This window comes from Schistocerca gregaria, chromosome 7 (genome assembly GCF_023897955.1).
Source record: "Schistocerca gregaria isolate iqSchGreg1 chromosome 7, iqSchGreg1.2, whole genome shotgun sequence".
In the NCBI taxonomy this organism is placed as follows: Eukaryota; Metazoa; Arthropoda; class Insecta; order Orthoptera; family Acrididae; genus Schistocerca; species Schistocerca gregaria.
The window spans coordinates 395,353,481-395,379,894 of NC_064926.1; the positions used below are offsets into that span (position 1 = coordinate 395,353,481).

Below are 26,414 nucleotides of genomic sequence, written 5' to 3' on the forward strand. Positions count from 1 at the left end.
ATTTAATTTTGTGTTTTTCCCCAAAAACAAGTGAAATTTAAATTTCCTTACAGAATTTGATCAGCATATTACCATAATAAGACAATTACAAGTTCAAAGTCAGAATAATCTTGAGTGATAACTGTCTCTCTATTCAAAATAGATCCTACTCAATGCAATATGTTAATCGGCATGAGTTTTCACTTTTTCTCCTTTCAAAATTTCATTCGAATTTTTATGTCGCTGCCTTCAGGATTTCCTTAAAATAAGTTGAATCTTCAGTTGGGCATCCGATTCTGGGAAGAGTAAATAACCCAGAGAGGTAAAAAACATCGTGAATAAGATGGATGGTGCCACAATGAGACACTTTTTTTTTTTTTCACCAAGGATCTGGCAATTCATTGCTGCCAAATGAGCCAGGGATTATAAAAAATAAACCACACAATTTAAGAGACTTTACTAGTCTCACACAAATATGATATATATATTAAAAACAAAGATTCCAAGACTTACCAAGCCGGCAGACAGGCACAATGAACAAAACACACACACAGAATTACTAGCTTTCGCAACCGATGGTTGCTTCTTCAGGAAGGAGAGGGAAAGACGAAAGGATGTGGGTTTTAAGGGAGAGGGTAAGGAGTCATTCCAATCCCGGGAGCGGAAAGACTTCCCTTAGGGGGAAAAAAAAGGACAGGTGTACACTCGCGCGCGCGCCCACACATACACACACACACACACACACACACACACACACACACACACACACACACACATATCCATCCGCACATACACAGACACAAGCAGACATATTGTCAAGGCAGCACCGGACGCCGTCGCGCACGCATATCCACGCCGCTCCGCTCCGCTCTATAGCTATGGCCCGGACAAAGCAAACGGCCCGCAAGTCCACCGGCGGAAAGGCGCCGCGCAAACAGCTCACCACCAAGGCGGCGAGGAAGAGCGCGCCCGCCACCGGCGGCGTCAAGAAGCCCCACCGCTACAGGCCGGGCATCGTCGCCCTGCGAGAAATCAGGCGCTACCAGAAGAGCACAGAGCTGCTCATCCGCAAGCTGCCATTCCTGCGCCTAGTGCGCGAGATCGCCCAGGACTTAAAGACCGACCTGCTTCCAGAGCTCCGCAGTCATGGCCCTGCAGGAGGCCAGCGAGGCCTAACTTGTCGGCCTCTTCGAAGACACCAATCTGTGCGCAATCCACGCCAAGCGCGTCACCATCGTGCCCAAGGACATCCAGCTCGCGCGCCGCATCCGCGGCGAGCGCGCCTAAACCTCACACCACTCGACAAATTGAAAAAAAAATATGTCTGCTTGTGTCTGTGTATGTGCGGATGGTGTGTGTGTGTGTGTGTGTGTGTGTGTGTGTGTGTGTGTGTGTGTACACCTGTCCTTTTTTTCCCCCTAAGGGAAGTCTTTCCACTCCCGGGATTGGAATGACTCCTTACCCTCTCCCTTAAAGTAAACTGAGGCAGCAGTGAGTAAACTGAGGCAGCAGTGAGAATTTGGATTGAGGAGGGAGGCAAGCCAGGGTAATCCATGCAGTTGTGTGAACTGCTGTGCCAAGTTGGCTTAGTAGCTAATTCACCTTCTTAGTAAGCAGGAGACCTGGGTTCAATTCCCAGGCTTGGTACAAATTTTCACTCGCCACTTCAGTCTATATACGTAAAAAATATTACTGGAGAAGTAGGAAAAAATCAAGATAGGTGAAGAGGTTGAAGTGAGCTCATTGAATTCAACCTAACATGTCTACCATTTTGGTTTTGAGGATGTTTTAGTTACCTGTATGGAGTTCTGACATTTTCCAAAGGTTATAAGTAGGGACCTGAAAAATTTGCACTTTGCAATAAATGCAAATATAGATGTGAATTCCATGTGAAAATGCAAAATTACATGTTAGATGTCATTTCATGATTGAATGTATCCAGGCAAACTATTTTATCAGAGATAATTTGAAATAGCTTTATTTTATGCAAATGAATATAGAGAATGTAACCAATTTTAGGTTACTGGTGTTGCACATCATCTGGTGAAGTCTATTTTGGAAAAATAATATCCATATGAAAATTTTTGCAAAATAGAAAGTACACAAATACTACATCTACGTATCAGTGCACTCAATTCTACGGAGCCATGCCAATTCTGTGCGGCAGAATTGTCTATAAAATACATGCCATGTAGTGGAGTGTATTGCTTATCCATGGGACCTAGCTTCTTAGAACAAAGAAATACTTCAGCTTGTCTGCTAGCTTGAGTTCAAAAGTTGATATAATGCGAAAACTTTTAACTGACAGTTTCAGGTGGCAGGTGTTTCGAACAGCGATTGAATCAGGTACAGTGCGAGATCAGGCCTGAACTGCCTCATTTACAGTACACTACCGAACTCAGTATGCAAATGCACAGTAGCTGTTCCCTTGCTCATTGGTTTCTTTTCTTATTTTTAAATGATTGAAAAAGAGTAATCCGGTCGCTCAGAATGACCACACTAAAGCAGGATGTATATGCCCCGAGACAACTGGGATATTTGGGAAAAACCCAGGAATTTTTCATTGTTTTAGTTTTCAGTTAAATTTTTGTAATTTTGAATGGTAAGAACTGATATTGTAACAAATAGTTTTATGTTAGCCCACTACTGCAGAATAAAATTGAATCCATAAAACATAACGAGAGAGTAACACCGAAATAAAACTTCAATAAAACGAAAGTGCACCATATACAACAACAAAACACAGTGCACACACAAGCATCTGCTGACAGCAAAATACGTCAAAGACTACGCAAAAACTTCAGAACAACAAACTTCTTTGATATGTCTCTTTTGTGGGACTCGTTTCGATGAGCATGATGTCACAACTATATACATTTCTAACAGGTCACGGAAAAATATTTTGAATGGTGGTTTGAGAAGCATTACATTTCACAAGATGAATTATGTTATATGTGAGAATGTGCGATGAATTTCTTAAATCATGGAGCGGTAGACCCTCATTCAAAACTTATCATTGAGGACCAGGCACTTGAAAAATTTTAAGCCCAAAAGACCTGCCATTTATATCATTACTTAAAATTTTACTGGCACATTTGTGTTTGGCGTATCTTAAAGGGTTACACACTTCAAAGTTAATTTGTCATATTCATTTTAGTTCTTTCATAGATTACAAATTGTGCAATAACAATGGCAAGAAGTATAATTATCCTTCAAAGAAGTGGAGAGTGAGGTCTTAAGGAATTTCACATGTAATTGGCTTTTCTATGGAAAGTAGGTACTTGACGGAACATGTATTCAGCCAGGTAACCTACAAAAAGTTCGGAGCACAGTAGTGAAATTTATAATTGTGCTTGTCAGTAGTATTCAGCTGCTGCAGTTTAAGCTATGCTCTTAGGATCCTGCCTAAGTGTACCCTTGGGAAAAAAAAAAACCTTTTTGACAATCAATATTATATGTGAAAGCTTATCTTTTCTTGTAGCTATATGATTGGATATTTATTTAAACCATCAGTTTTCCTTATTTATGTTAGTACTACTAACAATGATGCTGCTATTGGCTAACTACATCACATGCCCTGTGCTCTGAATATGTGCTGTCATTGGCTGGCGAGATCACATGACATGAATTGTAATTGGCCAAAAAAATTGTGTAGCAAATTAGATTTCAGTGCTTCGGAAGCTTCCTAGCTGTATTTGGTGGAATTTGTGTTTATATTTCATAATATGAAAATATGCAGTGTAAATGTTGCCACGCATTAAATATCTTTACAAAACATGTTACTTTCTGGTGGGTTTCATTTCCTAAAGTGTCAGGAAGTACTATGCCAATGTAGAAAACCATCACTATTCAAAGAACTGATAAGCTTTACAGCTCAGAGGGAAAGTATATTGTCACTTAATATGGAAAAAGCGAATTTTCACCTGAGAACAAGTGTATTTTTAACTGAGAAATCTGGGAAAAATTAGGGAGAATACTCTTGAGAAACCAGTCTATTTGTCTCCCTTATCCTCACAACACATATGTCCTTCTCATTACAGGTCCTAGTGATCTGTCCCTCCTTTCCAAACTTCACAAACCTATCACTGTTGCCTCCCTGAGGAAGAAGCTAATAGTTCTGCAAGCTAGGGTAGATCTTATTGTTTTTATATCTCTCAGTAATACAGGAATTTTGCCTCCTGAAGGTAAGTTCAATCAGCCACTGTCTCTCAGTATAATTTTAAATGACATAATTCAAAAATTATCTGGTGTACAGGGTTATTAGGAGCACTGCACATCAGCTCCATAGCATACTGAAAAACTTCCACCTGTTCACCACATCAAATCAGCAGAGAGAGAGAGAGAGAGAGAGAGAGAGAGAGAGAGAGAGAGAGAGAGAGAGAGAGAGAGAAAACATAGGAAAGGCAACCAGCATTGTGTAAACTGTATAATGTAGTTATTTTTATTATTAGTGTCAGTTTCTTGAATAATGTGAAACAGATTGTGTTATGTGGTAGTGAGCATAGTTTGTAGTCTTTAATGTGTGGATTATGTAGTTTGTTTACTAGAGTTTTGCTCTAGTCTATAAAAAGAGGAAAAAAATTGTAGAATTTTGCTCATCTGTGGAGGGAATAATGAGGGTATGACAGTTCATTTTGTGGCCTTAAACCTCTTTGCAAATCTTCAGATATAACAGGTTCGGTTCATTGGATTCCATTGTCATTCTGCAATGCTATTTTCAAAAATTAAAGCTGTCAGGTGGTTCCATATTTTTTATTGCATGGAGTCATCTATAAAACAACATTATGGATGAATCTGGCAGGACACTCAGACCACACAGTATAGGTATACGTTTCCTAAAATACAACTTAGTTATGGAATCAGTGTTGTGATATCCTACACAGACCTTCAGAAAAAGCTTTTAGGAATAATTCCTTAAAGCCTGGAAAGCAGAGATAATCACTTAAAAACAATTTGTAATGATTCCTTAAAGGGACTTCTTCCCTCTGCAATTCTTCACATGCGTCACAGCCAATTGAAACTGTGTTAGTTTCTTATGGTCTCTCCCTTATGGTCTTTTTTCCCAATATCTTGGCCCGATATTTTCTTTCTGCTCGTACTGCTAGTTGATCCCTTTCTGCCTGGTTTCTCCTTTCTCTGCCTTACTTTTTATTTCCTTTATACATCTTTTTATTATTATTATTATTATTATTATTATTATTATTATTATTATTATTATTATGTGTCTTCCTCTCTGTTTCACAATTCATCATCAGTCAATTAATTTGCCAGTTGTGGAGTTAATTAGCTCTTACCTCTAGCCTGCGCTAGTGTATTATTGATAATGTGAAATGTAAATCTACTGGTCCATTTAATGTGACAACTTAGATTTCATCATCATACTGCTAATAAGTAGATAGTATTTTGTAAGAGCTACATAATTCACATCTTTCTGGTTTTCTTAGTGAAGCTATTGATTTACAAGTTTTTTGGATTTTTTGCCAAGTTCATATTTTTACACAATAACTCAACAGTTTTCCTAGTTGCCTTCTTCATATTTTGCTGCTCATGATAGGACTCAAGCCAAATGATGTACTCGGTATACTACATGCCACCTTAGAAATTGTTTCCTGGTGGTATCAAAAGAATAAAACAGTCTCATAAAAATTTAAGACCAACCAAAAGGACACGGAAAATATATATAAAAAATGTGATAAGGAAGGAATAGTCAATGTGTGTACCCTTCACCTAAATATGTGTTAATAGACATTTATCTAGGACCAGAGAGAGGGCACTGATATGTTTGCCTACATGTTTTTAGCAAATTAAGCTGCATATCCCACTTTACTCTGATGAAATACCTTATTTTTTAGTTATATTTTACAGGGCGACAACACGACCAGAAAACCATGGTTTGGGCTTGGAACGGCCAGAAGATGTGTCCAAGGGAGATGATGAGTATGACGCTTACAGGAAAAGAATGATGTTAGCATACAGGTTCCGACCTAATCCATTGGTAGGTATATAAACTTTTGGCATAAAAAGTATTTCGCTGTGCTATACAGGCAATGTTTTGTGTATACAAAGTTTTAAAGTCATAAATAGATTTGATATGTCTTGTTGCTGAGAATCCCCAAACACACTCGTAAAAACAATAAACCATTTCATCCAAAAATGCTTAGACAAAATTGTAAATTAAGTTTTACACACAAAAAATGTTGTTATAATGTAGCAGTCGTGATTTACAGAACTGAGACAGTGATTTATGTGAATACGTGTGTGTGTGTGCGTGTGTGTGTGTGTGTGTGTGTGTGTGTGTGTGTGTGTTTTCTGCTTCAGAAGAAGACCTTTCGGCTGAAGACTCAAAGGTATAGCAATCTTTTTTATGGGAGATTCCATGAAAGATGTAATAAGGCTCCACTGCGAAAGGCAGCACTTTTGGACTGGGAAAGACATGCTTTTGCTTTTAGTGTTGATGAAGATGGACTGCAGAGTGGAAGAAAGAAGACGAGAAGAAACATGTACTAGAGTATCTGCTTTAGTTGAACGATCTCCTATGAAGTCAACACACAAGTGTGCTTCAGAAATTGGTATATTGAGAATGACTGCGATATCACATGGAAAAAAGACCGTAAGCCATAAGGTCAGATCTGTTCGACTGATGTTTGTAAACAAGTTACTAGGTACAGTGAGGAATGAGCGCATTTTAACACGCTGTGCTTTGTTGACTCAATTTTCAAATGCAATGAACCATGCCAAGGGTATGTTTACAGATTAATGTGCCTTTTGTTGCAGCTCATGTGCTAGAAATATTGTCATTTGGGCCAAAGAGAATCCTCATTACACAGTATAGTTGGAAAGGAATTTGCTTCACATGAAGTTATGGGCAGTGATGACATCACTTTTTTAAAGGGACTGTTAATGGCATAACTTATTTATACGTGTTTCAAACATGGCTAATACTACAGCTTGAGGAAAGGGACCTCACAGAACACATATGGTTGCAGCAAGACGGTGTGCCTCCTCACTACACTCTTTCAGTGCGTGGAATTCATAAATGAACACTTTCGAGGGCGGTGGTTAGGCCATGGTTCATCAGGAAAAGTGGCTCCCTTGAAATGGCCACCAAGAAGACCTGCCTCACCACACTTGAAAACTCATTATGGGAGTAATTAAGGCACATATATCTGCACATCACTAAGCTAGGAACAAAGAACTGTGCCATGCTGTTGAGCATGTATTTCGCACTGTAACACTGGACATGCTCAAAATATGTCAGGAAGATTGTTGAGGTGTATGGAGATGTGTTTGCAGCATGATGGGGAACATATCAATATATTGGACGTTTAAGTATGCACTTGTACTAAAATAGATCAAACCCATTATAGCATTCTATATTAGGAGGTATGAGGACTTTTGCCCACTATGTAGATGGAGACCAGGACCAGCAGCGTAATATGTGTCTGATAACAACATGATTGTTACAGTAGGTACACCAAATAGCTGCTTATAATAAGTAATATTTATTTTCATTTATGACTGTTTCTAATCTCCATTTTCAAGTACGTCTACATTGATGTGACGTCCATATTGCGTCATAAGTAGGCTGTTGTGTAACTGTCACTGCCTTAACGAGATTGTAAATGTTGTTAAGATGTTGAAATTAAATGTTAATTACTACGTGACAGCAGTTTGACAGTTCCACTATTACAACACTATATGCTTACAGTGTCGTGTAATAGTGGAACTGCCAAAACAGTTGTCATGTAGTAATTAATATTTAATTTCAATATCTTAACAACATTTACGATCTTGTTAAAGCAGTGATAGTTACACAACAGTCCACTAACAACGCAATATGGGCGTCACATCAATGTAGACGTACTTGAAAAGCCGAAACAGATTGATTTAAATGGACATAAAGATTACTAATTATAAGCAGCTATTTGGTGTATCTACTGTAATAATCCTGTCATTATTAGATGCAGACTGATTAGTGATGCCTCATAGGCACCCAAATAAGACTATTTGTGTGTGAAACTTGCAAATTTCACTCTCAAGCAGTTTCTTGTTTTCCTCCTGACTGTTGACATCCACATCTTTTGTGGTCTTGCTGAAATTGAAGGAAAGCATAACAGCTTAAATAACAGTTGTTATTATGTGTATTATATATATCAGCACCTGGTGTTTGATTTTTCACCCAGTATAAAATTTGTTCTTGTTTTGCATTTCCTGTTCTTTTTTCAGATATAAACAGAGATAATTGAATTACTGCTATGTCGTGTATTATGTAGCATTAGTTTATTTATAAAGTATGTTTTTTTTGTTCATTGTGATGTCGTGTATTTTATCTGTTTGTGTTGGATTGTGTGTGGTTTAGTTTCATATAGTTATAGCAGAATCTTAACATTACAAATTCAGGTTTGTTATTTTGTTGTTGTTCTCTTCAATATTTCATTCTGCACACTTAGTGTGAGTTTTATTGGTCACTAAGATTGCTACTTCTGTTAAAGGCGTTATTAGCTTTTGTGGAAACAGCAAATCACCAATTGCTTGGAAATTGTCTTCAGTCTATAGTGAACAGGAGAAATATAGCAAATACTACGCACCCAGGACTGAAAGGGCACGAATATACAAAATATCTTTTGTCTCCAATGTAATACACCTTGGAACTTTATTACATGAAATGGGAAAACAGCACATATCGTTCCAGTCAGTGAGACACTACATGAATTTGGCGGTAAACTGTGGGAGATCACGTTAAAAAACCATTCAGTAAGGAGGTTTACAGGAGGAAATCAAGGCGTTAAGAAATGGATGAAAATACTGCCTCTTGCTGAGTGCCGCTGGAGCTAAGAGGCATTGTTTAAGAAGGCGACACTAAAATTTCACAATATTTCAAAGGAGCACCTACTCCTCATGCAAGCTACATATTCTGCTGTGACAGTTAGCACCTGGTTGGGGTCTTTGCCAAACATTAACATCACCTGAAAATGGTTGTAGGTGCTCTGTTGAAATAATGTAAGCAGTCCTCTTGAGGCAGTTCTGATCCATATACTTCCATTTCATAAAAATCTAAGAAATCCCAGAAATTAAACCTGAATCTGTAGTTAGGGATGTCCATGTCCAAAACATGGCACAAGTAATTTCTACCATTATGCGTGTAATCAGGAAACTGAATTCCACTTAAATCATTTGTGCACTGAACAGTTTCATTTCTAAGTATCCGTTCCACCTTCTTCTCTCTTCCAACCACTTTGTTTATCCAACTTGGTGGTAGTAAGAAATGAATATTGCATCTAATTAGGCCAAATGGGAAATACCACCAAAATAAGTTGCTTGTATTAGTGCACACTTACTCCATTGAAATACTAGGGTAGTTCAGTAAATAGGGTAACAAGGGCTCTCACAGGTATATAAATTTCCCGAACAAACTAAATTATATGGTCAAATATATTAAAAACAAAGATTCCAAGACTTACCAAAGCGGGAAAGCGCCAGTAGACAGGCACCATAAAATAACACACAAACACACACACAAAATTTCTAGCAACCAATGGTTGCTTCTTCAGGAAAGAGGGAAGGAGAGGGAAAGATGAAAGGATGTGGGTTTTAAGGGAGAGGGTAAGGAGTCATTCCAATCCCGGGAGCGGAAAGACTTACCTTAGGGGGAAAAAGGATAGGTATATACTCGCGCGCGCGCGCACACACACACACACACACACACACACATCCATCCATACTTATACAGACACAAGCAGACATATTTAAAGGCAAAGAGTTTGGGCAGAGATGTCAGTCGAGGCGGAAGTGCAGAGGCAAAGGTAATGTTGAATGACAGGTGAGGTACGAGTGGCGGCAACTTGAAATTAGCGGAGATTGAGGCCTGGTGGATAACGAGAAGAGAGGATATACTGAAGGACAAGTTCCCATATCCGGAGTTCTGACAGGTTGGTGTTAGTGGGAAGTATCAAGATCACCCGGACGGTGTAACACTGTGACAAGATGTGCTGGCCGTGCACCAAGACGTGTTTATCCACAGGGTGATCCTCATTACCAACATACACTGTCTGCCTGTGTCCATTCATGAGAATGGTCAGTTCTTTGCTGGTCATTCCCACATAGAATGCGTCACAGTGTAGGCAGGTCAATTGGTAAATCACGTGGGTGCTTTCACACGTGGCTCTGCCTTTGATCGTGTAAACCTATCCATCCATACATATACAGACACAAGCATCTACCAGTTCTTCCATTCGTCTGTAAAGAATTCGCATTAGTATTTTGCAGCTGTGACTTGTTAAACTGGTAGTTCGGTAATTTTCACATCTGTCAGCACCTGCTTTCTTTGGGATTGGAATTATTATATTCTTCTTGAAATCTGAGGGTATTTCGCCTGTCTCATACATCTTGCTCACCAGCTGGTAGAGTTTTGTCAGGACTGGCTCTCCCAAGGCCATCAGTAGTTCTAATGGAATGTTGTCTACTCCCGGGGCCTTGTTTCGACTCAGGTCTTTCAGTGCTCTGTCAAACTCTTCACGCAGTATCTTATCTCCCATTTCATCTTCGTCTACATCCTCTTCCATTTCCATAATATTGTCCTCAAGTACATCGCCCTTGTATAAACCCTCTATATACTCCTTCCACCTTTCTGCCTTCTCTTCTTTGCTTAGATTTGGGTTGCCATCTGAGTTCTTGATATTCATACAAGTGGTTCTCTTCTTTCCAAAGGTCTCTTTAATTTTCCTGTAGGCAGTATCTATCTTACCCCTAGTGAGATAAGCCTCTACATCCTTACATTTGTCCTCTAGCCATGCCTGCTTAGCCATTTTGCACTTCCTGTCGATCTCATTTTTGAGACGTTTGTATTCCTTTTTGCCTGCTTCATTTACTGCATTTTTATATTTTCTCCTTTCATCAATTAAATTCAATATTTCTTCTGTTACCCAAGGATTTCTAGCAGCCCTCGTCTTTTTACCTACTTGATCCTCTGCTGTCTTCACTACTTCATCCCCCAGAGCTACCCATTCTTCTTCTACTGTGTTTCTTTTCCTGTCAATTGTTTCCTTATGCTCTCCTTGAAGCTCTGTACAACCTCTGGTTCTTTCAGCTTATCCGGATCCCATGTCCTGAAATTCCCACCTTTTTGCAGTTTCTTCAGTTTTAATCTACAGGTCATAACCAATAGATTGTGGTCAGAGTCCACATCTCCCCCTGAAAATGTCCTACAATTTAAAACCTGATTTCTAAATCTGTCTTACCATCTTACCATAATATAATCTATCTGACACCTTTTAGTATCTCCAGGATTCTTCCATGTATACAACCTTCTTTTATGATTCTTGAACCGAGTGTTAGCTATGATTAAGTTATGCTGTGTGCAAAATTCTACCAGGCGGCTTCCTCTTTCATTTCTTTGCCCCAGTCCATATTCACCTACTACGTTTCCTTCTCTCCCTTTTCCTACTACCGAATTCCAGTCACCCATGACTATTAAATTTTCGTCACCCTTCACTATCTGAATAATTTCTTTTATCTCATCATACATTTCATCAATTTCTTCATCATCTGCAGAGCTAGTTGGCATATAAACTTGTACTACTGTAGTAGGCATGGGCTTTGTGTCTATCTTGGTCACAATAATGCGTTCACTATGCTGTTTGCAGTAGCTTACCCCTATTTGATTTTGTATTTATAACCCTGTATTCACCTGACCAGAAGTCTTGTTCCTCCTGCCACCGAACTTCACTAATTCCCACTATATCTAACTTTAACCTATCCATTTCCCTTTTTAAAGTTTCTAACCTACCTGCCCGATTAAGGGATCTGACATTCCACGCTCCAATCCGTAGAACGCCAGTTTTCTTTCTCCTGATAACTACGTCCTCCTGAGTAGTCCCCGCCCGGAGATCCGAATGGGGGACTGTCTCTGACAGAATTACAATGTCATCAGCGAACCTCAAAGTTTTTATTTCTTCCCCATGGATTTTAATACCTACTCTGAATTTTTCTTTTGTTTCCTTTACTGCTTGCTCAATATACAGATTGAATAACATCGGGGAGAGGCTACAACCCTGCCTCACTCCCTTCCCAACCACTACTTCCCTTTCATACATCTCGACTTCTATAACTGCCATCTGGTTTGTGTACATATTGTAAATAGCCTTTCGTTCCCTGTATTTTACCCCTGCCACTTGAGATCTGGTGTGAAAAAAGGAGAAAAAGTGTTGGTTAAAGCTGGGCTATGTTGCTCCTGTGGTGAACTTGGGTTGGTAGACAACAATGTGCATAAAGGTTAGGTGGTTGTGTTACCGCCAAAACACGTTAAAGGATGGAGAAATTAGGGAAAATTTCGAAAAAAACTACGTGTAAATGTATTAAAAGGAATGGTTTAGTGGTGGCATATTAAGAAAATGAGGATAACAATTGTCTGACGAAGAAATAATGACGTTAAAACCTGTGTGAAGCGGCTGAAAATGATCAGTCACCTGGGAAAAACGGAAATGGAAATAAAGCAAGAGTTATTAGAACTAGCCGAATTGGTTGTTTAATAGGTGAAAGGAACTGTTAGTGAACTAGAAATGGTTGATTTTATAGTGGCGGTAGTGTTGACAGGGAAAAAAAATTTTTTTTTTGTTATGGTTTGGAACTGGGTTACGTATTATTGAGTATATATAGGCGGGATAAAATTGTATAGTAGATTACGGTAAATACAAAGTGAAACTACTGGCAAAAACAGAAAGAGAAAATAAGACGACAGAAAAGATTTCTAAATGGAACAGTAACAATAACAAACATAATTGTTGAGTTCAAATTAATGATATGAATATAATAGAGATGATGTGACTTACCAAACAAAAGCGCTGGCAGGTCGATAGACACACAAACAAACACAAACATACACACAAAATTCTAGCTTTCGCAACCAACGGTTACTTCTTCAGGAAAGAGGGAAGGAGAGGGAAAGACGAAAGTACGTGGGTTTTAAGGGAGAGGGTAAGGAGTCATTCCAATCCCGGGAGCGGAAAAACTTACATTAGGGGGAAAGAAGCCTAGGTATACACTCGCACGCACACACACACACACACACACACACACACACACACACACACATATCAATCCACGCATACACAGACACAAGCAGACATTTGTGAAGGCAAAGAGTTTGGGCATTTGCCTCTGTACAGTTGAACAGAATGGACAGTGTCTTGAAAGGAGTATATGAGATGAACACCAACAAAAGCAAAACAAGGATAATGGAATGTAGTCGAATTAAGTCGGGTGATGCTGAGGGAATTAGATTAGGAAATGATACACTTAAAGTAGTAAAGGAGTTTTGCTATTTGGGGAGCAAAATAACTGATGATTGCCGAAGTAGAGGGGATATAAAATGTAGACTGGCTAAGCCAAGGAAAAAGTTTCTGAAGAAGAGAAATTTGTTAACATCGAGAAAAAATTTAAGTGTCAGGAAATCTTTTATGAAAGTATTTGTATGGAAGTGAAACATGGACGATAAATAGTTTGGACAAGAAGAGAATAGAAGCTTTCGAAATGTGGTGCTACAGAAGAATGCTGAAGATTAGATGGGTAGATCACATAACTAATGAGGAAGTATTGAATAGGATTGGAGAGAAGAGAAGTTTGTGGCACAACTTGACTAGAAGAAGGGATCGGTTGGTAGGACATGTTTTGAGGCATCAAGGGATCACCAATTTAGTATTGGAAGGCAGCGTGGAGGGTAAAAATCGTAGAGGGAGACCAAGAGATGAATACACTAAGCAGATTCAGAAGGATGTAGGTTGCATTAGGTACTGGGAGATGAAGAAGCTTGCACAGGATAGAGTGGCATGGAGAGATGCATCAAACCAACATCTCCAGTTGCTTTCTAGTTCACCTTTATCTCTCCCCCTATATTTTTATTTTCATTTTCATTTCAGCCTCATGTTACACTTTCCACCTTTTAATACCATGTCATCCTCACAACAACCCATTAAGTTTTATTTACATTCCATTCTCAAACATGCCTTTGCCAAATAATCCTTTTTTCCTGAAGAAGCAACCGTTGGATGCGAAAGTTAGAATTTTGTGTGTATGTTTGTGTTTGTGTATGTTTGTGTGTCTATCGACCTGCCAGTGCTTTTGTTTGGTAAGTCACATCATCTAAACTTCCACATGGGAAAAATATATTAAAAACAAAGATTCCAAGACTTACCAAGCGGGAAAGTGCCGGTAGACAGGCACAATAAAAAAAACACACACACAAAATTTCGAGCTTTCGCAACCGGCGGTTGCTTCGTCAGGAAAGAGGGAAGGAGAAGGAAAGATGAAAGGATGTGGGTTTTAAGGGAGAGGGTAAGGAGTCATTCGAATCCCGGGAGCGGAAAGACTTACCTTAGGGGGAAAAAGGATAGGTATATACTCGCGCGCACACACACACACACACACACACACACACACACACACACACACACACACAGACACAAGCAGACATATTTTACATTATATCTGCTTGTGTCTGTATATGTATGGATTGATGTGTGTGTGTGTGTGTGTGTGTGTGTGTGTGTGTGTGTGTGCGCCCGCGAGTATATACCTATCCTTTTTCCCCCTAAGGTAAGTCTTTCCGCTCCTGGAATTGGAATGACTCCTTACCCTCTCCCTTAAAACCCACATCCTTACATCTTTCCTTTTCCTTCCCTCTTTCCTGACGAAGCAGCCGCTGGTTGCGAAAGCTCAAAATTTTGTGTGTGTGTGTGTGTGTGTTATTTTATCGTGCCTGTCTAACGACTGTTTCCCGCTTGGTAATACACTCGCGCGCGCGCTTGTGCCCGCCTACACACACACACACACACACACACACACACAGACATTTGTAAAGGCAAAGAGAGAGCCCAAACTCTTTGCCTTGTGTGCTTGTGTCTGTGTATGTGCGGATGGATATGTGTGTGTGTGCGCGAGTGTATACCTGTCCTTTTTTCCCCTTAAGGTAAGTCTTTCCGCTCCCGGGATTGGAATGACTCTTTACCCTCTCCCTTAAAACCCACATCCTTTCGTCTTTCCCTCTCCTTTCCTCTTTCCTGAAGAAGCAACGGTTGGTTGTGAAAGCTTGAATTTTGTGTGTATGTTTGTGTTTGTTTGTGTATCTATCGACCTGCCAGTGCTTTTGTTTAGTAAGTCACATCAACTTTGTTTTTAGATATATTTTTCCCACGTGGAATGTTTCCCTACAGTACAGTGTTAAAGATGAATATTTCTATTATTTACCGCATTCCCTTAAATGGCACAACATGCATATATTATATTAATAGATTTATTTATTCCTATTCAAGAATTCACCTATGGTATAGGAGGAGTTGTCAAGGAGATACTGTTTCAGTTTATTTTTGAAGCTATTACTGCTGTCTGTTAGACGTCTTATTTCATCTGGTAATTTGTCAAAAAAAATTATAGCAGCTTAATTTACCCCTTTCTGTGCCAAAGATAGATTGAGTAAAGAATAGTGTAATTCTTTCTTTTTTTCTGGTATTATAATCATGACTGTCACTGTTGCTTTTAAACTGATCCATGTTGTTGAGAACAAATTTCATTAGTGAATAAATGTAGTGTGAGGCTGTTGTAAGAATTCCCAATCTTTTAAAAAGATGTCTACAAGACGTGCAGCTAGGAACCTCACACATTAATCTAACCACTTTTTTTGAGCAGTGAATACTTTTTGTCTAAGTGTTCAGTTACCCCAAAATATTATTTCATATGACATCAGAGAGTGAAAGTATGCAAAGTTATGTTAACTTACTAATTTCTGTAGCCTCAAAATTATCAATTACTCTGATTACAAAAGTTGCCGAACCTAGTCGCTTTAGAAGATCCAGTAAGTGTAATCAGGTTTTTGAATTTAAAGGAAACTTCCCCAGCTGCAGTGATAGATCAACTAATGAAAGTTAATGGAGTGAGAGAATAGCCACAAAAATAGGTGTGGTTTTGATCCCAAGAATTTGATAATGCAGAACTGTTGAGCAAGAATAGCAAAGATCAGGGTGAGAAGCACATGCACCTCAGTTGAAAGTGTGTGCCATGTTGAGGGGTTAATTCAAGCCAGTATTCGCATTCATGAGAGGCAGACTGCACATACACGCTCAAGATCTGATCTTTGTTGGTTTTGTAATAGATATTGTGCGCTATATATTAGACTACTGAAATATTTGTTCTTTTTGGGCACCACAGCAACTCGGACAAGAATTAAATCAAGTGATTGGTGTTGTCTTAACAGCACTTATACGGTAACAGTTGGAATGTGTTCCATTCCTGGACCATATCATCGAGGGAACAAAATGTGGGTGCGTCATGCAACACATGAGATGATGGAAGCACCAGTGTCATTCCACTCCCACATCCACACTCCACCCCCATCCCCAAATGTGCTGTCAGCCCAATAAAAAGTTCTAGACAACAGTATTTGTGAAGAAAGTTCCTGACACACTGTTTTGGGGCACACAGGATATATGCTGGTTGATTTCCTCATCCCTCAATGCTATCAGTTATTGCTCCATGCTGGAACAGTTGAAGTAAGGTATTAGGAGGAAATGACAAAGATTGCTTTTGGGGGTACCATATTGTTGCATAACAACACTCAGCCACATATGACCTATCTCAATGTATGTTTTGGTCCACCATTTTCAATGGACTGTTTTATAACGCACTTCATATAGACTATATCTCACACCAAGCGATTATGATCTCCTCAGACCATTATAGAGGCACCTAACCAGTCTGCACTTCTAAAATGGCGCCAGACTTCTGGAGGTTCCTCGTCCTGGGCCCTATTCTCTTTTATGCCAGTTTCAACTGACCAGTTTACCAGTGAAACAAATGCTTTGACAAACATGGTGATTATATGGGAAAGTAATATGTACCTCTACATTAGTAACTTTATGGACTACTTTGATATCCTGAGTGAAGGACTAGTGACCTTTCCTTTTACCGAGTTAGGTGGCACAGTGGTTATCTTATCACACTGGACTCACATTCGGGAGTATGTCAGTTCAAACTCACCTCCAGCCATCCTGATTTAGATTTTCCTTAAATTACTTCAGGCAGATGCTGGAATGTTTCCTTTGAAAGAGCACGGCTGACTTCCTTCCCCATCCTTTCCTAATTCACTGGGACCAATGACCTCAGGGTTTGGTCCCCTCACCCAAACCAACCAACCAACGTACTTTTTGAATAACTCTCATGGATTGTGATGATGCTGGCAGTATTACACACATACATTAAATAAAACAATCTTTATCTCCATTGAAATTGGTGCGTAATTCACCTCCATAGTTTAGTGACCAGTATATTTGACTGCCATGTGGAGCCTCAGGAGACCAGTTGCAGAAAAACTTGAATGGGAAACTGTGGCTGCAAGTTGTAGAAAGCTGAAAAGTCAGGAGATCAGTGTGGTGACCCTATTCCCTCCATACTGCATCTGAATGATGATATGTGGCAGAGGATGACATGGCAGCCATTTGGCATTGTGTGATCCGATGAATGAAGGAGAAACAAATATACCACTGAAAGTCTACATACTTTCTTGGACACAAATTTTTGCAGTTCAGTGTAATTGCTCCAAAGTTAAAGGATTTTTAAAAGCGCTCCTTTGTCGAACTCTGTTGAATCAGTGTGTAAGAATAGAGTAATTTCAAATTCCACCCCTGTATGCTACTGTGCTATTTCCCCCCCCCCCCCCCCCCCCCCATTGATGTCAATAGGGCATTTAACCCTAAACATACTTACCTCCTATTCTATCTAGTCCTTGACAAATACCAAATAAGATCAGTAAGCAAGATCTTGACTGTGAAAAGGATGCCTGATTATTTCCCTTTCACATTTATTTGGTTTGTTTGTAAAATGTAAACTTTCCTAGCCAGAAATGTTACAATAAATACCATGTTCTGAGCTATTATGCCGTGGTTGACTAGATTTCACTTAAAAATCCAGTGTTTTGTCCTCACTTGCGGAGGACATTTTCAAGGGGGAGCCTAGCTTTGTTGAACATCCGGTTCACACCCTGGCTCGCTACTGACTAGCCCTCTGCAGATGGGGACAACATGTCAGATTTTAAAGTGAAATCCATTCAATCACGGCATAATAGCCCAGAAAGTTCTATTAATTGTGACGTATTTTGTTTGTTCCTTCATAAATAGGCTACATAAGGACATCGGTTTGTATTGATAACTATACACATTTTACAGTAGACAATGGATATCTGCTATGAAAACATCTTTTCTTAAATGAATTCAGTCACTAAACATTTTGAAGTTGTATGTCACAGTGACCCATTGTCTCATAATGCATGTTATTCTTCTGTTTAAAAAAGGAATTGTCATTATGAGTTCAACATGTTATCAGTAGATGGTTAAGATGAAATAACATTAATTGAGAAATAAATTTCATTGGTATCTTTTATTATATGCCTCAAGTAATATTGCATTAAATATATGGAAAGGGTAGACTGTTACTCACCACATAGAGGAGACGGTGAGCCACAGGGTGACACAATGTAAATGACTGGTAAAATATTAAAATTTTGGACAAAGTCCTTCTTCTGGAGTTGTGTTGGTCTCCAGTGCCAGAGACAGTGACCATGTGTGAGTGAGCTGTGCCTTTGTTGTGCCCTTGTGTGTGGGGGGTGGGAGGGGGGGGGGGGGTGCACCACCGCCCCTTCCCCACCCACATTAAAACTGTGTTACGAAACAAGACTCGAATTTGGGACCTTTGCCTTTCGCAGGCAAGTGCTTTACCAGGAAGCTTCATATCAAGTTCTTTGTTTGTTAAGGAATGGTACCATGCCATTTTCAACACTGAAATGGAACTTAGAATTTCAGCCCATTGATTACAATAAATAATCTGTGGGTATAAAGTGTGTACCGAAAAGTCTCTAAATTTTGAGTTTTTTACATAATTTTTGATGTAAAATGTGATAGATAATAGTCATAAGATGCTGTGGTAGTGTTTCCTGAATTGTACAATTACTATTTTTCAGAACAATCCAAGGCGGCCATACTACTGAATACCTGCAAGAAAAGTTTTCAAGATGTGTGCCACTGCTTGTACAGTAGACTGTCAAGAGAATATGTACTTCAGGCTGGGACATATGTATGAATTAAGATGCTTTGACCCACCACTGAAGCACATAAAACATCCATGCATCAAGTGGTTAGATTTTTGTATGAACTGTTGAGAAAGCTGTGTTGCTTTGCCTTGTGCTGCAGATATACTTTTTATAACATAAACTCTTTACTGTATTTGAGAGATTTACTTTGTGTACCAATAAATGTCTATTTGTATGCTAGTCATCATAATTGGAAGTTCATGGGAGACTGGAGGAAGCTTGCATGTTACATTTCATTATAAGTATCTGTCATGTGTAACTATTTTCCCCACTTGGTTGTATTCTTGTGAAATGCAAGGTTTGTCACAAAATCTGAAAACTTTTTTTCGTGAAGGGGGAAGAAAATCAGTTACATTAATGCATCTGACAATTTTTTTACTGTTGTAAATCTATTTTGGAAATTCTTACTGGTCCTAAATGGGTGAAACTTCTTACCTTCATAAAGTAGTAGCAACCTATTGAACTATCATTTCTTCATTTTCGTTTAAACAGTTTATAGATTGTCCAACCATTCGTATAACATGTATGAATTTGCTGGATGTTCACTAAATTGTCATTTTCATATCCAAGTCTATTTTTCATATAAATATTATGAGTGTGGTGATAACAGTAACAGTGGGCATGAAAAGATGTTGTGACTGAAGATCTTTTTTGTGTAAATACTGAAAGGATGATATTTGTGGAAATTGTTTTTGTGGTACTTCTTATTTGCATCAAATTGTGAAGTTATAACCACCAATAAATACATATTGCATTAGCATTTCCATTTTTTTGTTTAATATCCCTCTCTCTCTCTCTCTCTCTCTCTCTCTCTCTCTCTCTCTCTCTCTCTCTCTGCATGTGTGTGATTTTGTGTGTGTGTGTTTTTTTTTCCCCCAGTTAAATGTAAAGCTGAAAGAAAAATATGAGAGATGCAGATAATGTTGTTGGTATTAGCTGAATGTGCAGATGATTGAGATTTGACCAGTAGAAGTACTTTAAAAATATGTTTTCTCTGCAGATTGCACATTGGGCAGGAAAATGGCTTATAATCAGTTCAGGAATACAGAAGATTTGTAGAGAAAACAAAGAATGAATGAAATTGCATTTATCTGCATCATTATCTGCTTGTTAGGCTCAGGTCTTTCCTCCTCCTCCCCCCCCCCCCCCCCCCCCCCCCCCACACACACACACAAATAGTTTTGTTACACTGAATTAACTTTCTTCGAACTAAGACCTTGATACTTTAATATACTGCTGCTGCTAACATTTTTTTTCCCGGTCTCCTCCTGCTCTCTGGAATCTGGCAACTGCAGATCCACTCAGACATTCCATTGAAGTTTCTTGGAACATCTCACTCATTCAAAAATTATATCCTTTGCAGATCTGTGTAAGTGTTACAGATCATATAAAAGTAATTCAAAATTTCTAAAATTACTATTTCCAAAATTACATGTCTGATGATTTTCTGATAATTACAAAGAGATGATATTCGTTGAAATCATTCATAACGTTGCTGAGGCAGGTCATTTATTCCTCGTAGGCTTTATTTTGGAAATCAACTAGTGTAACATCTGTATAAAGGAATATTTTACAACAAAGAGACAAAATCTTTATGAGACCTGCCAACTTTTATGGTTTATCTATAAAATTTATGAAAATTGCGACATTTTATGATTTTGTGGACAAAAATATGAAACATTAACAATCGATAATCATCACAATTTGTACAGATGTTTGTTTGGGTGGCTCAAAGACGAATCTATGATAGTCGATAACTCTACTCTTTGATATGATTGGTACTTTTAACCATGTGATGTTTGTGTCATCATTGGAATTGAATTTAAAGCAGGGATAACAGTTCCTCCATGTGAATCTTATGTGTCAGCAGGCTATGCTCTGCAAATTCTTTGTTCCGCTCCATAAGCTTGTTGTGATTTAACCCACATTCTTTGACCGTGTATGGACTAATTACAGTCGTTCCATGTGTGTGTGATTTTTCATTGTTGTTTTAATTATTATTATTATTATTATTATTAGTACTACTACTACTACCATGGGCAAGTCATTTGTTCACGATTGGCATTGTATTTATTTAGTGGCTTACGACTTTGTGTGCTTTGACCTGTTTCAATGAACTGTTTCACTGAGACTTTGTTATAAATTTACGCAACATTCAATGATCCAGATTCCTTTCGCTATTTCAGTACATATTGAGACATTTGTTCTCAGGCACAGAGCCCTAATTATGTCACTGTCAACATTTCCAGACTTGGCCAAAAAGGTGTTGATTTTCTTGTCATCTTCCTTCTATCGAACATAACTTATGTGCTTACCGCACTTCACATGATTATTTAAATCGTTTCTTCCACCATGTGGAATATTAACAACACACCTACGTACCATGCAAAAGGCAATTTTTTCTCCCTTTCTAGCTCAACTGCAGCTGTCAGTGCTGTATATCCAACATCTACAATTCCAAAAAGTGCAATCAGACATTTCCCTTGACCTATATATAGGAGATAGGTAAAATATTGTGAACACCTGTACTTTCTTTGGAATGGTTTATTAATAAGGGATTTGACGTCCATTTACCCACAATACAGCTAAATTTCTTCGAATACTGGCATGTAATGATTGTATAGTCATCAGTGGAGTGTTATGCCACTCTTTGATCAAAACTACTTCTAACTCTCATATTGACGAGGGAGGCAGAAATCTGCTTCAGAGTCTGTGCTTCAATACAACCCACAGGGGTTTGAAAATGTTCAAATCCGGGGACAGTGGTGGCCAAGGGAGACGCTGCATTTCAATGGCATGCTCCTCATACCACGGTTGTACTTTCCTGTCTGTGTGAATGGTGCATTATCATCCTGAAATATAGCATCATTGTTGGGCATCATCATTTGAATCGTGGGAAGCATCTGATACCTAAAATGTTCACATAATCGTTGGCTGTAACAAGGCCTTTGAGAGTAACGGTGGGACCAGCAGAATACCATCATATGTTTGCCAGGACCATCACACTTCCACCTTCATGTTTAACCATTGGAATCAAGGAATCAGGATTGCAGGCGTCTTTTGGCATTCTCCAGACTTAAACCAAGCCCAGTGTTGGATATAACATATGACGTGTTTCCACTGATCAGCCGTCCAGGGTTTATGCTCCTGACACCATGTTTTACGTTTCTTTGCATTGGTTGTCATCACTAATGGTTTCAGTATAGCAACTCATCCACGAATATTCGCTTTATGGAGTTCTTGGCAGACAGTGTCAATAGATACAGGGTTTCATAGATGGCTACTGAACTCTGCAGTCACTTTAGCTGCTGTAGTTTTGTTTGTTTTGACACAGTTCGCATTAGCGTATGATGGTCTTGGTCATTTAGTTTTGATTTGCACCCACTGTTGCGTTTATATGAAGATGACTTTCCATGTTTCGTGGAGGCTGTCAGGACTGTTGAAACAGTTGCTCTTAAAACATTCAATAAGTTGGCTGTCTTGGTTACTTATGCTCCAACTAATCAGGCCCCCACAATCTACCTTCTTTGGAACTCTGTTAGGTCTTTCATTACATGTCGGCCTCAGCCTCTGAATACAAGTACGAAGTGTGCATTACTTGTAAACAACCTGCACTAGCGCCTAGTCCGCACTGAACACACACAGTACAGTGCGACACGTGCCTTACCTGTGTTGCTGACCATCAAACACAACCATCCCGTTACTACCACTGTTCACATTATTTTGCCTATCCTCTGTAACTCTATCAATTCCAAATAACCAACACCGACAGCTCCAAACAATGGAACGAAACCCACAGCACTTAAAAAACTCTTTGTTCACTACATCAATTAAAACACAACAGACCTGCCATGAGTATACAACGCAATTACTACAGAATAAAACCAAACTAAAAATTACTTATCAACAGAAGCCTCCAACAGTACCATCTTGGCCACCACCTGCACACACCAAAACAAAAAAATTTGCTAAAACAGCCACAGCCTGCCATCCGTCCATCAACCAACCTTAAATCACTTGAATCACCCCCCCCCCTCCCCCCACACATACACACAAATAAACGAAAATCAATCACACCTTATAAAACAGCAAAAATCACAACCAAACGGGTCCTCTCCAATATAATCTCAAAATACCCCCCCCCCCCCCCTCCAACCCATAATCTGCCCCACTAAACTCGCAACAAATACCCACAACCCCCTCCCCAAACACCCAACCCCCTTAACTCATCACCCGCCTACACATCCTTCCCACAGCCCTCAAAAATCGTGAAAATAGTAATTCTCAGGGCACTCTTCCACCAACACTACTCATCTAAATGAGATTGCACGTTGGAAGAGCACCTCTATCCCCTACCTGTAACTGATTTAATTGTCCCCCAAAACCCTCTATCATGTTAGTACAAGCCCCAGTTTCATAATCCTTAAAATCAATTCAGTGATTAACTACTAAATGATTACAACACCTTGTCCCCAAACACCTAGAAGATGAAAATGCTTCAGAAACTATAATGATACCCTCCTCAGTATATTCTTCAATCAAATCCACCAATTCCCCCTGACTATGATCTTACAAAATCCTAAAAACACAATCGACATTCCCCCTCCCCTGATGGGAGCTCCCACACCCACAGACCAACTTTAGAACTGCCCCTCCAATACTTCCTCTTACTAAACTGCGATACAATCAATTTAACAACCCACTCCCCAATACTTGACATACTCCGAACAACCCTCTCGACAAAACGAAAATGAATCCAAAACAGTTCTCTTACTGTCACTAGTCTCGTGCGGACAAAAACTTAGAGGACCTATAACAAAAAGTAATAGGCGGGCAAGACAATCTCTCTCATGGCCAACCTAGATTTCTCAAACGAGGTACCACATCTAATCATACACAGATATTATCGCGCCGACAATGCCACATATATGCGTCCCAGGTTTGTGCCGCAGGAACTCTTGTCAGCCTCATGTTGTTGCCAAAAATGTGACACCTTACATATTCTGCAATAAGACCAAACATCTGCAGAAATTTCGTGACAGGCACCGTATCACCTCTGATTGTATGATACACTCGTGAACTTTGCTGTCATATCCATACCTAACAAAAAAGTAATAAAATGTCTTTCCGCACAACAAACACCAAACTAATAAGAGCTAACAAAACCAGAAAACACAGAAAAAAAACACCTTGTTAACTCACTGAAAACACTTTCACAACCTGTGTCACTGCACCAGTTCTGTAAACTCAATCATGATCAAAACCAAACCTCAACGAAAGCCGATATGATACGTTAAACTTGGCATGTACACATACACAACTACAGGGCTACACCAAACACAACAACATGACATCTACAAACACAACCAACTCAAAAAACTCCTCGCCTATTATGTCACAGGTCAAAGCAGACGGGTGAATCAGACACTTCCATTGTCCATTCGGTGAGATCCTTGTTGATATATGTTATTTCTTAGAGAAGAGTGTCAAAAGAAAAGAATGCCTTCAGAACATGCACAATAAAGAGGCAAAGAAAATTCTGAAGGATGTATGTACTAGGTGGTTATCTGTAGGCAGATTTTTGGATATACTACTGGACCAGTGGGACATGCTTCTTTCTTTGTTAAAGGGGGAAGTAATATGTACCCAAAACAATTCCACAAGCTTGACATCTTTCAGAATACATAGAGTTGAACAAAGTGGATCCAAAGATTACACATGTTCCTAAAAGAATAGCATTTCCTTTCAGATTTGACAAACCCATTGTAAAAAGTAAGACTTATGTTTCAACACATGAGGAAAAATTGTTTATGTTCAACACTGCCCTTCATGTGAATGTTCCTTTATTTGACAAGTTGAATGTTGCCCTTCAGACTACTTCTCCACAAGTTCACTTTTCATTAGACCTTCTAATGGGTTTGCTGAAGCAGTTACTCACCAAATTTGTTAAGCCCAAAATTGTCAAAAGCTCATCACTGCTTGAAGTTGAGTACAACTTGATTCAAAATCAAAGAGGTGATGAAGAGTTAGATATTTCAGACGACTACAAACATATTGAATGATCTCCAGGATAAAGATAAATCCCTTTTCTTTTCATAAGTGAGAAACTACTTTTGTACTGCTTGTGACACACATCATCAAGTTTCCTCTCAAGGATGATGTGATAAAACATGCCCAAGTTGCCAGGTTAGACAAAATTGAGAGATGCACAGTTTTCTTCCATCTGTTTTTTTGGGAAAGTTTCCTTTCATATTAGATAAGGAAGAGAATGAAACTACAGATGAGGTTGTGAATGAGCTTCAGAGGCATTTCACAACTCTTCAGGCAGATGACATTTTGGCTGCAAATCAAGATGCTGCAAGTGATTCCAGTTGGGTACAAATATCAAGAATTTGTGGAGCTAAATTTCTAATGCTCTTTATTCTCACCATTCCTCACAGCAATGCAGAATGTGAACATGTTTTCAGCCTTGTGAAGAAAAATAGAACAGAGTTCAGATCATCCATGTCCAAGGAATCTCTGAAATGCATTTCTATTTTTAAGACGAGGAGTTCTGGTCCCTGTTACGACAAAACATTTTCTCAAGACTTTTTGCAGGAAGCTAAAAAGGCCACAATCCTCCTGGCCTCAACCTTCATTAGTCACTGTCCTCACCCATCCAGCCCCCTCCCTGTTCCCATTCCAGCACTACACAGCTGTCATTTCACCGCCACATCCAGTCTTTTAATTTCTTTTTATTTCTCTCCTTTCTGCTACTTACCCCCTCCCCCTCCACACCTCTCCTGTCCTCCGTCTAAACTACAACATTTCATTGTCCCCCACTCCCACAATACTATCCCTCCCCCTCCCCACCCCAGCCATCTCCTTATCCCCAGCGCGCGCACGCGTGCGTGCGTGTGTGTGTACTGCTGACAAAGGCCTTAATGGCCTAAAGCTATAATTGTGTGAATCTTTCTGTTGTGCCTATTTGCTACTCAGCATCTCCACTATATGGTGAGTAGCAACTTTCCTTCTCTGGTATTGTTACATTCCATCCTGGATTTTCCATTGTTTGATGTAATCATTGGCCTACGACTTAAGTAGAAGTGATTTCATTGAAGTATTTTGATTAAAGCATGAATTATTGTATTTTGTTACCCAGTAAGATTATTACTTTCTTCAAGCCAAGGTATGACGAAAATCAATAGATTTTTTGTTGCACTTGAGTTTTATTGATAGCCCTTTTGAAAAGTTGGCAGGTATGTTTATTGTTAACATATACTAGGTGTTCCAAGAGGAATGGTAAATATTTTAGGAGATGGTATTA

The 26,414-nt window shown here is 39.1% G+C and overlaps 1 protein-coding gene across 1 annotated transcript in view; it reads left to right on the forward strand.

Annotated features, from left to right (window-relative positions):
* LOC126281233 (SURP and G-patch domain-containing protein 1) overlaps nucleotides 1-19,868 on the forward strand; it is a 148,748-nt gene extending 128,880 nt beyond the window's left edge. Inside the window, exons 13-14 of the mRNA XM_049980004.1 lie at nucleotides 5,845-5,974; nucleotides 18,980-19,868. Of these exons, the coding sequence (XP_049835961.1) occupies nucleotides 5,845-5,974; nucleotides 18,980-19,006 (157 nt within the window). The 3' untranslated portion in view covers nucleotides 19,007-19,868. The remainder of the gene's footprint in view (nucleotides 1-5,844; nucleotides 5,975-18,979) is intronic.
* Nucleotides 19,869-26,414: the final 6,546 nt, after the last annotated feature.